Genomic DNA, 12883 nt, shown 5'->3' with positions numbered 1-12883 from the left:
ATTCAATAATTTTCCCCTGTGATCACTTACTATCTAATGATCAGTGTAATCTAGTATGCCATTCCCCAGCAAAATACACACACACACACACACACACAGTGGGAGAGAAAGAATGTCTCTGCTTATGTTGTTATTGTGGCAACAAAACATCCCTGAGAACTACAAGAAACGAGATTTCAACATGTAAGGAAACAGACAGTCTTTGCCTTTATTTTTGTCATTTTCTTCATGTATATTCCTTACCACTGAATCCCTGTTTGACAGAGAGCTGTTCCTTCCAAAGAATCTCAAAGATGGACAGAAAATATTAATGTTAAAAATTCATTTGGGTTCTGTTCTAAAACTTGTTCCATTCTACCCCTTTCTTTGGTCATCATAAAAGGAATCAAGTTACAGCCCTATTTGTCACTAAAACGGGGTTCCCAAAGAAGTTATCGAGCATTCTGAAGAGCACAACACACACACACACACATACACACACACACATGCTAGATGAGCCACTTCGCTGGCTGTGGAAGCACAGAAGGGGTGGTTTCAGGGGTCACGCTCATCTGAAGCCAGGTACTATAATGGTCGGGGAGCCGAGGCTCTGGAACGAGATGACTGCTCTGTGGGAGAAAGATGGAGATTCTACTCTTGTTAAGAGAACAGCCTCTGAAACCTATATAGGAGATGAGTAAGCATGGGCTCCTTAGCAGCAGATTTGGTTTTTGAGTTCTTTATGTGAATGGTAAAAGGTAAATTGGTACCATAAGATTGGATCAAATCAGTCCACACTGAGAGGCTGTAAACAAAAGAAGGAAAAACTCATCAACTATCAACTAATGGCGTAAGGCTTGCAAGGAAGGTCACAACTCTATTTGTGGAAAATACATTCACTTTAAGTTGACAACGTTAGCATGATCCACAGTACTATTTCTAAAGGGCCCAGATGCTAAAGATTACAGTCAGAGCATGATGCTGGCACCACAGCGACTATATGTATAAGCTTCTACAGAGGGCATTTGTATAAACATAACACTAGACTATCATTTTATTTTTTAAGCACAAGAAAAATAAAAAACAAAAGGCAAAACTGGAAAGATGAAGGCTTTCATCCATGATGCCATGGAATGCTTGAATTTCTTTTTCTTTTTTTTTTTTAACATTTTATTAGGGACTCATACAACTCTTATCACAATCCATACATACATCAATTGTATAAAACACATCTGTACATTCTTTCCCCTCATCATTTTCAAAGCATTTGCTCTACACTTAAGACCTTTGCATCAAGTCCTCTTTTTGCCCCTCCCTCCCTACTCCCCTCCCTCATGAGCCCTTGATAATTTATAAATTATTATTTTGTCATATCTTGCCCTGTTCAGTGTCTCCCTTCACCTCCCTTTTCTGTTGTCCGTCCCCCAGGGAGGAGGTCACATGTAGATCCTCCCTTTTTCCAACCCACTCACCCTCTACCCTCCCAGTATCGCTCCTCACACCTCTGGTCCTGAAGGTATCATCCACCCTGGATTCCCTGTGCCTCCAGCTCCTATCTGCACCAGTGTACAACCTCTGCTCTATCCAGACTTGCAAGGTAGAATTCAGATCATAGTAGTGGCGCGGGGGGGGGGGAGGTGTGGGGGGGAGAAGCATTTAGGAACTGGAGCAAAACTGTATTCTTCATAGGTGCTATGTCACACCCTGACTGACTCATCTCCTCCTCTAGACCCCTCTGGGAGGGGATCTCCAGTGGCCGACAAATGGGCTTTGGGTCTCCACTCTGCACTTCCCCCTTCATTCACTATGGTAAGATTTTTTTTGTTTTTCTGATGATGCCTGATACCTGATCCCTTCGACACCTCGTGAACGCACAGGCTGGTGTGCTTCTTCCATGTGGGCGCATTTATTTTTCTGATGATACTTTAAAACCTCACTCTCTCAAATAACTACAATGTGGGGGAGACACTGTAGTTAACATATGACTGGGTATCCCTCCCCCAAATTGTGAACATTTTGAAAAAAAATGTCTCCTTAGTAAAAACATGTGCTTTAAAAATATATAATTATTGTGGGTGGAGAGCAAATGTTTTGAGAACGATGAGGGCAACGAATGTGCAAATGTGCTTTACACAGTTGATGTATGTATGGATTGTGATAGGAGTTGTATGAGCCCCTAATAAAATGATTTTTAAAAAATGAGGAGCTGATACCAAGGGCTCAAGTAGAAAGCAAATGTTTTGAGAATGATGATGGCAACAAATGTACACATGTGCTTGATACATGGATGTACATAAGATTGTGGTGAGTTGTACGAGCCCCCAATAAAATTATTGAAAAAAAAATTAATAAAGTATATAATTATTGATCTGTAAGAAGCCCTAACGCAATGATTAATAAAAACATTAAAATACATGTATGAAATAACTATTGAGATGAAGAATAATGATTCTAAATGATGCCTTCCCTTCCCTCCATGTTGTTAAAGCACTACAGGATTCATGCCAGGAACACTTTTTAAAAAAAGGATAAAAATAAAATATATTAATGGCATACATGTGTATGCTATAGCATACATACAATATATGTATATATGTGCTCTATCTATTAATAGATTTTTATTTTAATAGATCTATTATTAAGAAGCTCTCGGTGGCATAGACAGTTAGGCACTGGACTACTAACTGAAAGGTCGGAGGTTCACATCTATCCAGAGGTAACTCAAAAGTAAGGCCTAATGATCTGCTTTCAACAGCCTTGGAAACCCTCTGGAATGCAATACTACTCTGCACACACGGGGTTGCTATAACCTGAACCAGAATCAATAGCAACTAACAACAAGGCTCCAGGAATTGATGAGATACCAATGGAAATGTTTCAAAACAAAAGATGCAGTGCTGAAAGTGCTCTTTAGACCAAGACATTTGGAAGATTACTATCTATCTAACAGACAGGGAGAGAACCACAATATGGCCACTTCAAAGAGAGGTAAACCAGCATAATGCATAAATTATTCAACAATATCATTAATATTACATGCAAATAAAATATTGTGACGATAACAAAAAATGGCTGCAGAAGAACACTGTCAGGGAGAAGCTAGAAATTCAGAAGAGAGCATGGAAGAAGGGTATCATTTCTGTTGTCAGATGGATCTGGTTTGAAAGTAGAGAAAAAGATATAGCACCTGGGGTCTTAAAGGCTTGAAGATAAGCAAGCAGCCATCTAGTTGAGAAGCATCAAAGCCTACATGGAGGAAGCACACCAGCCTGTCTGACCACAAGGTGTAGAAGGGACCAGTTATCAGACATCAAAGAACTAAAAATCATATCAATGGGTGCCCACCTCCCTGATACGATCCATGAAGACAAACATGTGCATAAGTAAATGTGGTGAAGAAAGCTGATGGTGCCCGGCTAGCAAAAGATACAGTGTCTGGGGTCTTAAAGGCTCAAATATAAACAAGTGGCCATCTAGTTCAGAAGCAACAAAGCCCACATGGAAGAAACACACCAGCCTGTGTGACCACAAGCCGTCGAAGGGATCAGGTATCAAGCAACAAGGTACAAAAATCATATCATTGTAAATGTGGTGAGTATAGAGTGGAGACTCAAAGCCCATTGGTAGTCAACCAGAAACCCCTTACCGAAGGGTTGCGGGAAGGAGATGAGCCAGTCAGGGTGCAGGGTAGCAGTGATGAAACATATAACTTTCCTCTAGTTCTTAAATGCTTCCTCCCCCCCACTATCGTAATCTTAATTCTACCTTACAAATCTGGCTAGACAAGAGGATGTACATGGGTACAGAAAGCAACTGGAAACACAGGGAATCCAGGACAGATGACTCCTCTAGGACTAGTGGTGAGAGGGGCGATACCTGGAGGGTGGAGAGAATGTGGGGTAGAAAGGGGGAACTAATTATAAGAATCTACGTATAGCCTTCTCGCTAGGGAATGGACAGAAGAGAAGAAGGTGGGGGGGAGACATCGGACAGTGTAACATATGACAAAATAATAATAATTTATGAATGATAAAGGGTTCATGAGGTAGGGGGGAATGGGGAGGGAGGGGGGAAATGAGCAGCAGATATTACGGGCTCAAGTAGAAGGCAAATGTTTTGAGAATGACGATGGCAACAAATGTACATATGTTCTTGACACAATGGATGTATATGTATGGATTGTGATAAGAATTGTACGAGCCACCAATACAATGATTTTAAAAGGTCAAAAAGGTGTTTACTTGAATTTTATTGACTACACAAAAACATTTAACTGTGCAGATCATACACTTAGGGTAACATTGCAAAGAATGGGAATTACAAAATATTTGATTCTGTTCATGCAGACCCTATAGACAGACCAAAAGGCGGTTTTTCTGACAAAACAATACTGCTGTGGTTCTCCACCTTCCTAACGCCACGACCCTTTCATACAGTTCCTCATGTTGTAGTGATATGCCCAACCATAAAATTATTTTTGTTGTAACTTCATAACTGTAATTTTGCTACTTTTATGAATCGGGTGACCCCTGTGAAAGGGTCATTCAACCCCCCCCCCCCCCGCAAAGGGGTCATGACCCACAGATTAAGAATCGTTGAAATACTGCATGATTTAAAATCAGAACAGGTGTGTCAGGGTTGTATCCTTTCACCAGACTTATTCAGTTCTGTATGCTGAGCTAATAATACAAAAAGCTGGACTATATAAAGGATAATGTAGCATGAGATGAGGATGAAGGCTCCTTAAGAACAAGAAATATCCAGATGATTTAACCTGTCTGTACTTGTAAAGATTTTCAGCTTTGGAAATGCTATATAGAGTTGCTTTCTGCCCCAAAGCAATTGATGGATTTAAACTGCTGATCTTATGGGTCAGTAGCCTAAAGCCTAACCCAAAACATTACCATGCTCCTTATAATGCAAAAAAGGTGAATAAAAAGATCAGATATGAAAGATAGATATCCGAACTTCTAACTCCTAAATGTCTTTTATTTTTACCAGAGCTTATACTATTATTAATTACCTTCAAGTCAGCAGGAAGTAAATTTGATATTAAAGGCCTTTGTCAGAATAAGTAAAATGCAAAATTCAATAAAAACATTATGGAAAAGGTGTCCAATCTTCATTAAGAGCTGCTAATTACAGTGCGATCTTTTATATGCTGAAAAACTTCCTGGCTAGTTAAAATGGAAACTAACAACCTCACTACACCAGACCATATGAGAAACGCTTTCTACATTCTGTAGAAAGTAAAGAGCTACTGTTACTTACAGGAAGGTGTGTGAATACAGCAAAGGTGCTACGTAGAAAGGCAATGAGGTCTACTAGGTAATCACTGGCCTTATTGCCCAAATCTCCTGTCATCCAGTCATAGTCTGCTAGCTGTAGAAACTGGTCAATCTTCTGGTTTAAGTTTGTATAAATCTCCTCTTCAGCTGCATGCCTAGCATCCTATAAAACAATGCAAAATTTGAAAGATAAAATAAGTTATGTACCAGGCAAAGGTAAACTATAGTATGGGTATAGTAGAAAAGTATGTAATATTTCTACCCATTTATGTCTTATATCCAACTAACTAACACAATTGGGAATATTGAGTAATATCATAATTGCCATTATTTTTTATTTTTTTCCAGAGAAGTTCCTTCTTTAGGTCTACAAGACTAGGTATTAGCTTACTTCACTAAATGGGTCAATGACCTGTAGTGGCCTTACCTTATCCGCTTCCTTTATCACTTTCCTATTCCTGTTCAAAAGGATTCCTCGTGTCTCGGTGGGTTAAGCCCTGCTTACTAATCATAAGGCCAACGACAGTTCAAACCCTATGAGAGAAAAACCAGGCTGCCTGTTCTAGTAAAGGTTTACATTCTCATAAGCCCAATGGGGCAGTTCCACTCTGCTGTGTAAGGTCAACATGTTGACTTAATGGCAGTCAATATTCCTGTTCAAAGTTCAACTTTTTTATAATATGCTTATCAATCCTTCGATATTTTCTGATTTCTTTCCTTTAGCCTATAAGTATTCTGAGGTTTACTTACCATATATACTTGAGTATAAGTTGATCAGCCAAGACACTTAGTTTTACCACAAAAAAAAAAAACAACCATGCTGAAAAACTCAGCTTACACATGCGTATTCTAACCCCAAAAGCTCTTTTTTTCCCTCTTGGTCTTTGTTGTATTTTTAAAAACATTTTATTAAGAGCTCATACAACTCTTATCACAATCCATACATACATCAATTGTGTAAAGCACATCTATACATTCTTTGCCCTAATCATTTTCAAAGCATTTGCTCTCCATTTAAGCCCTTTGCATCAGGTCCTCTTTTTTCCCCCTTCCTCCCCGATCCCCCCTCCCTCATGAGCCTTTGATAATTTATAAATTATTATTTTGTCATATCTTGCCCTGGCCGATGTCTACCTCCCCCTCCCCCTTTTCTGTTGTCCATCCCCCAGGGAGGAGGTCACATGTAGATCCTTGTGATTGGTTCCCTTTTTCCAACCCACTCTCCCTCTACCCTCCCAGTATCGCCCCTCACACTCCTGGTCCTAAAGGGATCATTCACCCTGGATTCCCTGTGCCTCCAGCTCATATCTGCACCAGTATACATCCTCTGCTCTATCCAGACTTGCGAGGTAGAATTCGGATCATGATATTTGGGGGAGGAGGGGGAGGGAGGAAGCATTTAGGAACTGGAGGAAAGCTGTATTCTTCATTAGTGCTACATCACACCCTGAATGACTCATCTCCTCCCCTAGACCCCTATGGGAGGGGATCTCCAGTGGCCGACAAATGGGCTTTGGGTCTCCACTCTGCACTTCCCCTTTCATTCACTATGGTAAGATTTTTTTGTTCTGATGATGCCTTATACTGATCCCTTTGACACCTCCTGATCGCACAGGCTGGTGTGCTTCTTCCATGTGGGCTTTGTTGCTTCTGAGCTAGATGGCCGTTTGTTTACCTTCAAGCCTTTAAGACCCCAGACACTATCTCCTTTGATAGCCGGGCACCATCAGCTTTCTTCACCACATTTGCTTGTTCCTCCACTTTGTCTTCAGCGGTTGTGTCGGGTGGGTGAGCATCATAGAATGCCAATTTAATAGAAGAAAGGATTCTTGCATTGAGGGAGTACTGAGTGTAGGGCCAATTTCCTTCCACCACCTTAATACTGAACCTATAAATATAGGCACATAGATCTATTCCCCCAACTTCATATATATATATATATATATATATATATATATATATATATGCGCATATGTACATGTCTTTGTCTAGACCTCTATAAATGCCCTTTGCCTCCCAGCTCTTTCTTCTATTTCTCTTGACTTTCCTCCTGTCCCACTATGCTCCGTCCTCACCTGGGTTTCAGCTATACCTCTTAGTTACATTACCCTTAACCATGCCCTACCAGGCCTGCCACACATACCTCACCACCAATTTGGGGGTCACCTGTTCCCTTTTCCCTGGGTCTGTTAACACCACTTCCTTTCTCCCTATCTCCCCCTATTCCATATCCCACCAGAACTGTCAGTCCCATTGTTTTTCCTCCAGATAGTTCATCCAGCCTATCTTATTTAGACAGACCTGCAGAGATAATAACATGAACAAAAACAAGACAGAGCAAAACCAAGCAACAATATACAACAAAACAACAACAGCAAACTACTGACAAAGAACAAAACAAAACACAACAAGAAAGAAAAGCTTGTAGTTAGTTCAAGGATTATTTGCTGGCCTTTAGGCGTGTTTTCCAGTCCAGTCTGTTGGGGAACCAAGCCCTGACCCCAAAGCCCACTTTCAGCATTCCCTGGGGACCTTGCTGCTCCATTCCCTTGCTGTTCCGCTGCACTCCCCCAGTGCTTTGCCTCGGTGTGGTGGGATCAGGTCGGGCAAAATTCCCACACTGTGTCTCCAGTGTTGTCCCCTGCAGGGCCATGGGTCAGTGAGGGACGTCATGTCTCATAGTGGGGCTTGCCATGTGGTCCTCTCTGTGGGCTGGATGCTCTAATACCCCAAAAGTTCTTATGGTAAAAATTAAAAGTGGTTTTTCATGAGATTCATGATGTACATTAGCATATTAAATCAAGGCTCTAAGAAGTGCCCTAGGATTAATGCTCTTAGAAAAGAGAAAATCGGCAGCGGTCAATGGAAGATATGAAAACCATAATAATATATATTTATCAAGGAGTTGGGAGGGTGGGAGGTGGGGGAAAAGAGGAGCTGGTACTAAGGGCTCAAATAGAAAGTAAATGTCTAGAAAACAATGATGGCAACATATGTACAAATATGCTTGACATATGTACAAATAATCTTGACACAATTGATGTGTGGAATGTTATAGGAGTTGTAAAAGCCCAAATAAAGTTATTTAATTTTAAAAGTACATATTCTCAGGACAAAAGGTCTACAATATAGCAGGGAAATCAGGATTCTGATGCTGCTAATCCACTATCAGGGGCTAGTCCCAAGTAACCAATCACATCTTTGTGATCATGTCCAATTTTCATTTTTAGTCTGATCTTACTTGATCTCCATGAAACAGTCTCTGATTAAAATCTCTGTCCTCTCTTGCCTGTTATGACACCATTTTTCTTTTACTTCTCCGGTCTCTTGTCATCTCACTTTCTCTGTATAGTTTAATCACTTCTTACAACTACCAATATCTCTGTCTTCCAAGCTGATCCTCTCCCAGCCCAACTTTATTCTACACCCATAAACTGTTTCCTAGGCACCTGGAACCCACAAGTAGTCTGAATTCATTAGGTCTAAAACGACATTCTCCATATCCCCATTCAGTTAAGGCAGAGATCTAAGCAGCCTTGGATTCTATTCTTTGTCAGTCACTGTGTCCTATAAATTCTAATTCCTAAGTCTCTAACTTCTTCCTTTCTATTTCCATTGGAGACACTACAAGAGATTTATAAGTAGCCTCTTTAATACTAATGCTATCTTGCTCATATTAACTAAGAAGTTCTGGTTTTTTGGGTTTATTTTATGAAGAAAAATCTGACTTCACAAAAATAATTGATACTTTCTTTCTCTATGATTTGTATAGCAACCATTTGTTTCTTGAGAACCTGAAAGAATTCACTAGTTAAATCAAATACATCTTGCCTAATTTTTATAATTCTTTGGCAAAGTTCTCATTTCTTCCACGTTGTTACTCAATATAGATTTTCTTTTCTTTTCTCTCTTTTTTTTTTTTACAATGTCACTCTTTATTCATCTCCCACCCTGGCCACACACGTCCCGGTCTCCGGGCTGCACTAGGTTTTCTACATCTTCTTGAATTATTTGAAGGCATATATTTTCCTACATATCCTCTAATTTATTTATAAGTATAACAAAGTATTTTAAGTATTAAGTTTCCTCAGATACAAACTTGGTAGAATTGTAATTTATTTATTCATTCCCCTTTCCCCTTCCTTTTAATTAGATAATATAGTGTGATTATTTATTTCTTTTTAATTCAACACTCTCTTGCTAAAAGTCTTTCAAAAACTAAGGTAAAGTCCAAATTATCTATCAATATCAAACAAAGGACTTTACAAGTATGCATTTACGTCCTTCTATAGCTCATTGCTACCTTTATTCTACCCTAAATAAACCTGCTTTGTTTTACCTTTCATCTTTCTACATTAAATTTCTCACCCCTGCTCAACTTTTCCTTGTCTGGATGACTGCTGCTGATCCCCAAACCCAGCACAATGTATACAATTTGGTCGCAAAGCCAAGAAAGGACAACTCATCCGCTGTAGAATTTTGCTACTCTTCTAGGCCTTTCAATGTCACAACCTTCAAAGCCCAGTCCTCAATCTTCTGCTCTACCTATACTAAATCCCCAAGGGGGAAAAAATGTAAATGACACATTGTGAAATACCTCAATTTTATCTCTATTTGTGACTTTGCCTTGTATATTAAACATCTCTATGCAATAATAATGCCAAATCTCTTAAATATCAGTAGCAAGTATCAAAAGTAGAATTTTTCATGCTACCTACCCCTCCATACATGGGTGATTTATCATATGATTTTTTAAAAACAGTTTTATTGGTACTTCATCCACATATCATACAATTCAGTAGTATAATTGTAATCAAGAAGTTATACACTCATTTTGACATTCCGTTTTAGAACATTTTTTTCTTCCTTGTACTCATCATTAGTATATTTTTTTATTTGTGGCAAAAATATACACAACAAAATATTTTCCCATTCAACAACTTCTACATATATACTTCAGTGCCACTGATTATGCTCTTCAAGTTATGCCACCATCGTTGATTTCCCTTTCCACATTATTCCACCACCATTAACATAAATTCAATGTTTGCTAAGTGAAAACCCTTCCTCCAGCACCTATCATAACCACTGGTCAAATTAGGTTTCTTGCCCTTTTTTTGGCAGGGTTCTAGATCTAATATTTACATATCATGTACTTTCAGTTGGCGCTTTTAAAAAGAGTTGTATATTTCATCGATGCTTTACTGCACCCTGATTGATGCATCTGTTCCCTGTGACCCCTCTGTGGGGATGTCCCATTGTCCACAGATGGGGCTTTGGACCTCTGCTCCAAACCCCCTCGTTCTCAACAATATTTGGGTTTTGTTATCATCACCTTTGTATCACGTGTGCTTTTTTGATGTAGATTTAGTTAATGCCTCACTTAGATAGCTAGTTGTATGAACACAAGACCCCAGACACTATTCTAATTGATAGCCAGGCACTATTTAACTTCTTCATCAGGCTTTGCTGTAGCATTCAAATCTTCAGTTATCTTTACATGAAGGTGAGTATTGAGCAGGGCCATGGTATAAGAACTAACTGTTCTTGGATTGGGGCTAGAATTAAGTGGAAACCCAAAATCCATTTGCCTGTCCATGGGTTATGAAGGACTCTGATTTACATTGGTGGTCATATTATAACAAAAATAAAAGCCGGGCTATTAAAAGATAGCGTCTGGGGTCTTAAAGGCTTGACGTCAAACAAGAGGAAACAACTAAGCCCACAAGAATAAAAACCCCAGCCTGTGTGACCATGAGGTGTCAGTGGGAAAAGGTATCAGAAGTTCAAAAACAATCACATGGATGTGAACGAGAGAGGTCAGAGAACCAAAGCCCATCTGTCGATAATCGAACATTCTCTCAAAGAAGAGTCACATGGGAGGGACTATGCATCCAGGGTGCAGTATAGTACCAAAGATAAACAAAACATTCTCTTAGTTCTTTAATACCTTCCACCCGACCCCACCCCAACTATTATGACCTCAGTTCTACCTCACAAATCCTGCTACACTAGTGTATAAGAGTTTTCAGTACTGGAATCCAGTATACACAAACCCCTTAGAAACAGTAATGGGAGTAATGATCCTATAAGGGTACAGGAAGAGAAGGGTAGGAACTGATAGCAATGATGGCGGTAGAGGCTCCCTCAAGGGGGCCGATTATCGGAATTTTAAGTGAAGGGATATATAAGATGGTGTAAGATACGTAAAAAATAAGTAATATATTAAGGGTTCATGAAGGTAGTAGGCATGGGAGGGAGGGGATAAAGAAGAGCTGATATTAAAGGGCTCAAGAAGAAAGAAAATGTTTTGAAATTTATGATGGCAACATCTGTACAAGTTCGCTTAATATATTTGATTTATAGATTATTTTAATATATGTAAGAGCCCCCAATAAAAGGACTTATTAATTAAAAAATAAAAATCCAACAAGAATAACACCAGCAAAAACAAACCAAATGCCCCATTGTAACCTTGGCATATAAAATAATTACAATAATAACATCAATCATTTATCCAATGGCATAGAGTTTAGGTTACTGCTGATATGAGTTTATCCGAGTATAGTCCAACTGCAAGCTGCAAGCCATGAGTTGTTGCTCTGTATAGAATGACTTCTTATTTGATTGATCTCTGTTTACATTGAACTTGGGGATTGGTTCTAGAAGAAATTTTCCTATAATTTTTCTCACAAGGGCAGATCCTTGCCTATCGGATTAATACCTCTCAGATCCATGCAAGGAGAGCATTGAGATACGCACTGTATGGTGGCTCTTGGTTCCCTTTCCCTGAACACTCCCCAAGCCAGAGGTCTCCCCACCCCACCCCGAGGGCTAACAACAGTCATTTCCCCAGTCTTGGAGTGGGCACCCTTTGTTTCCTTTCCCAGCAGAGAATTTCAGTTCTAAATCCAAGGGCGACAGGTAATTTTGAGGTCGGACTCAGTTCGTTCAGTTGGGTTTCTAAGTCGAGTCCTTCTGGTGTGGCCAGAACGCTATGGGCCCTGAAAGGCCAGCTTCTACAATCATCATAGTACTTAGCCCATGGTATGGCTCATCAAGTGTTGGGTAGAAACATATGCAATCCATACATATACATACATCAATTGTATAAAGCACATCTGTACATTCTTTGCACTAATCATTTTCAAAGCATTTGCTCTCCACTTAAGCCCTTTGCATCAAGCCTCTTTTGTGATAAGAGTTGTATAAGTCCCTAATAAAATGTTAAACAAAAAAAAAAAGAAAAGCAAAGAAATAACAAAACACTGCCAGGTCCTGCAACATCCTCACACACACACACACACACACAAAAGAAACATATGCAAGGTGTCTACGCAAGAACATAGAACTGGGTTTATTCTACCCTTAGGTTCCCTACAATTATTGTTTATCACTTCCCGAGGTGAGATTGCTCCTCCACATCACCTACCACACCCATCAAAAAACATCCCTGCCTCCTCTGAAGGTAGGTGCTCCCCTCCCCTGGTCTTCACTTGCATTCCAGTAAGGTTCTCCTCCTATTCCTGTGGAGGGCCTGTTGATTTGCTCTTGTCCCGTCTCGGTGGTGTAGAGCATCCAGTGGATGGCCCTTTTCAAGGGGCCTTTTCCCCCTT

At 39.8% G+C, this 12883-nt stretch overlaps 1 protein-coding gene across 1 annotated transcript in view; it reads right to left on the bottom strand.

The window, feature by feature from the left end:
- EXOC6B (exocyst complex component 6B) overlaps positions 1-12883 on the bottom strand; it is a 567559-nt gene that overhangs the window by 208995 nt on the left and 345681 nt on the right. Inside the window, exon 18 of the mRNA XM_075556958.1 lies at positions 5251-5430. Coding sequence (XP_075413073.1) covers positions 5251-5430 — 180 coding nt within the window. The remainder of the gene's footprint in view (positions 1-5250; positions 5431-12883) is intronic.

Source organism: Tenrec ecaudatus, chromosome 8, assembly GCF_050624435.1.
Source record: "Tenrec ecaudatus isolate mTenEca1 chromosome 8, mTenEca1.hap1, whole genome shotgun sequence".
In the NCBI taxonomy this organism is placed as follows: Eukaryota; Metazoa; Chordata; class Mammalia; order Afrosoricida; family Tenrecidae; genus Tenrec; species Tenrec ecaudatus.
This window is presented reverse-complemented; position numbering and strand designations above follow the sequence as displayed.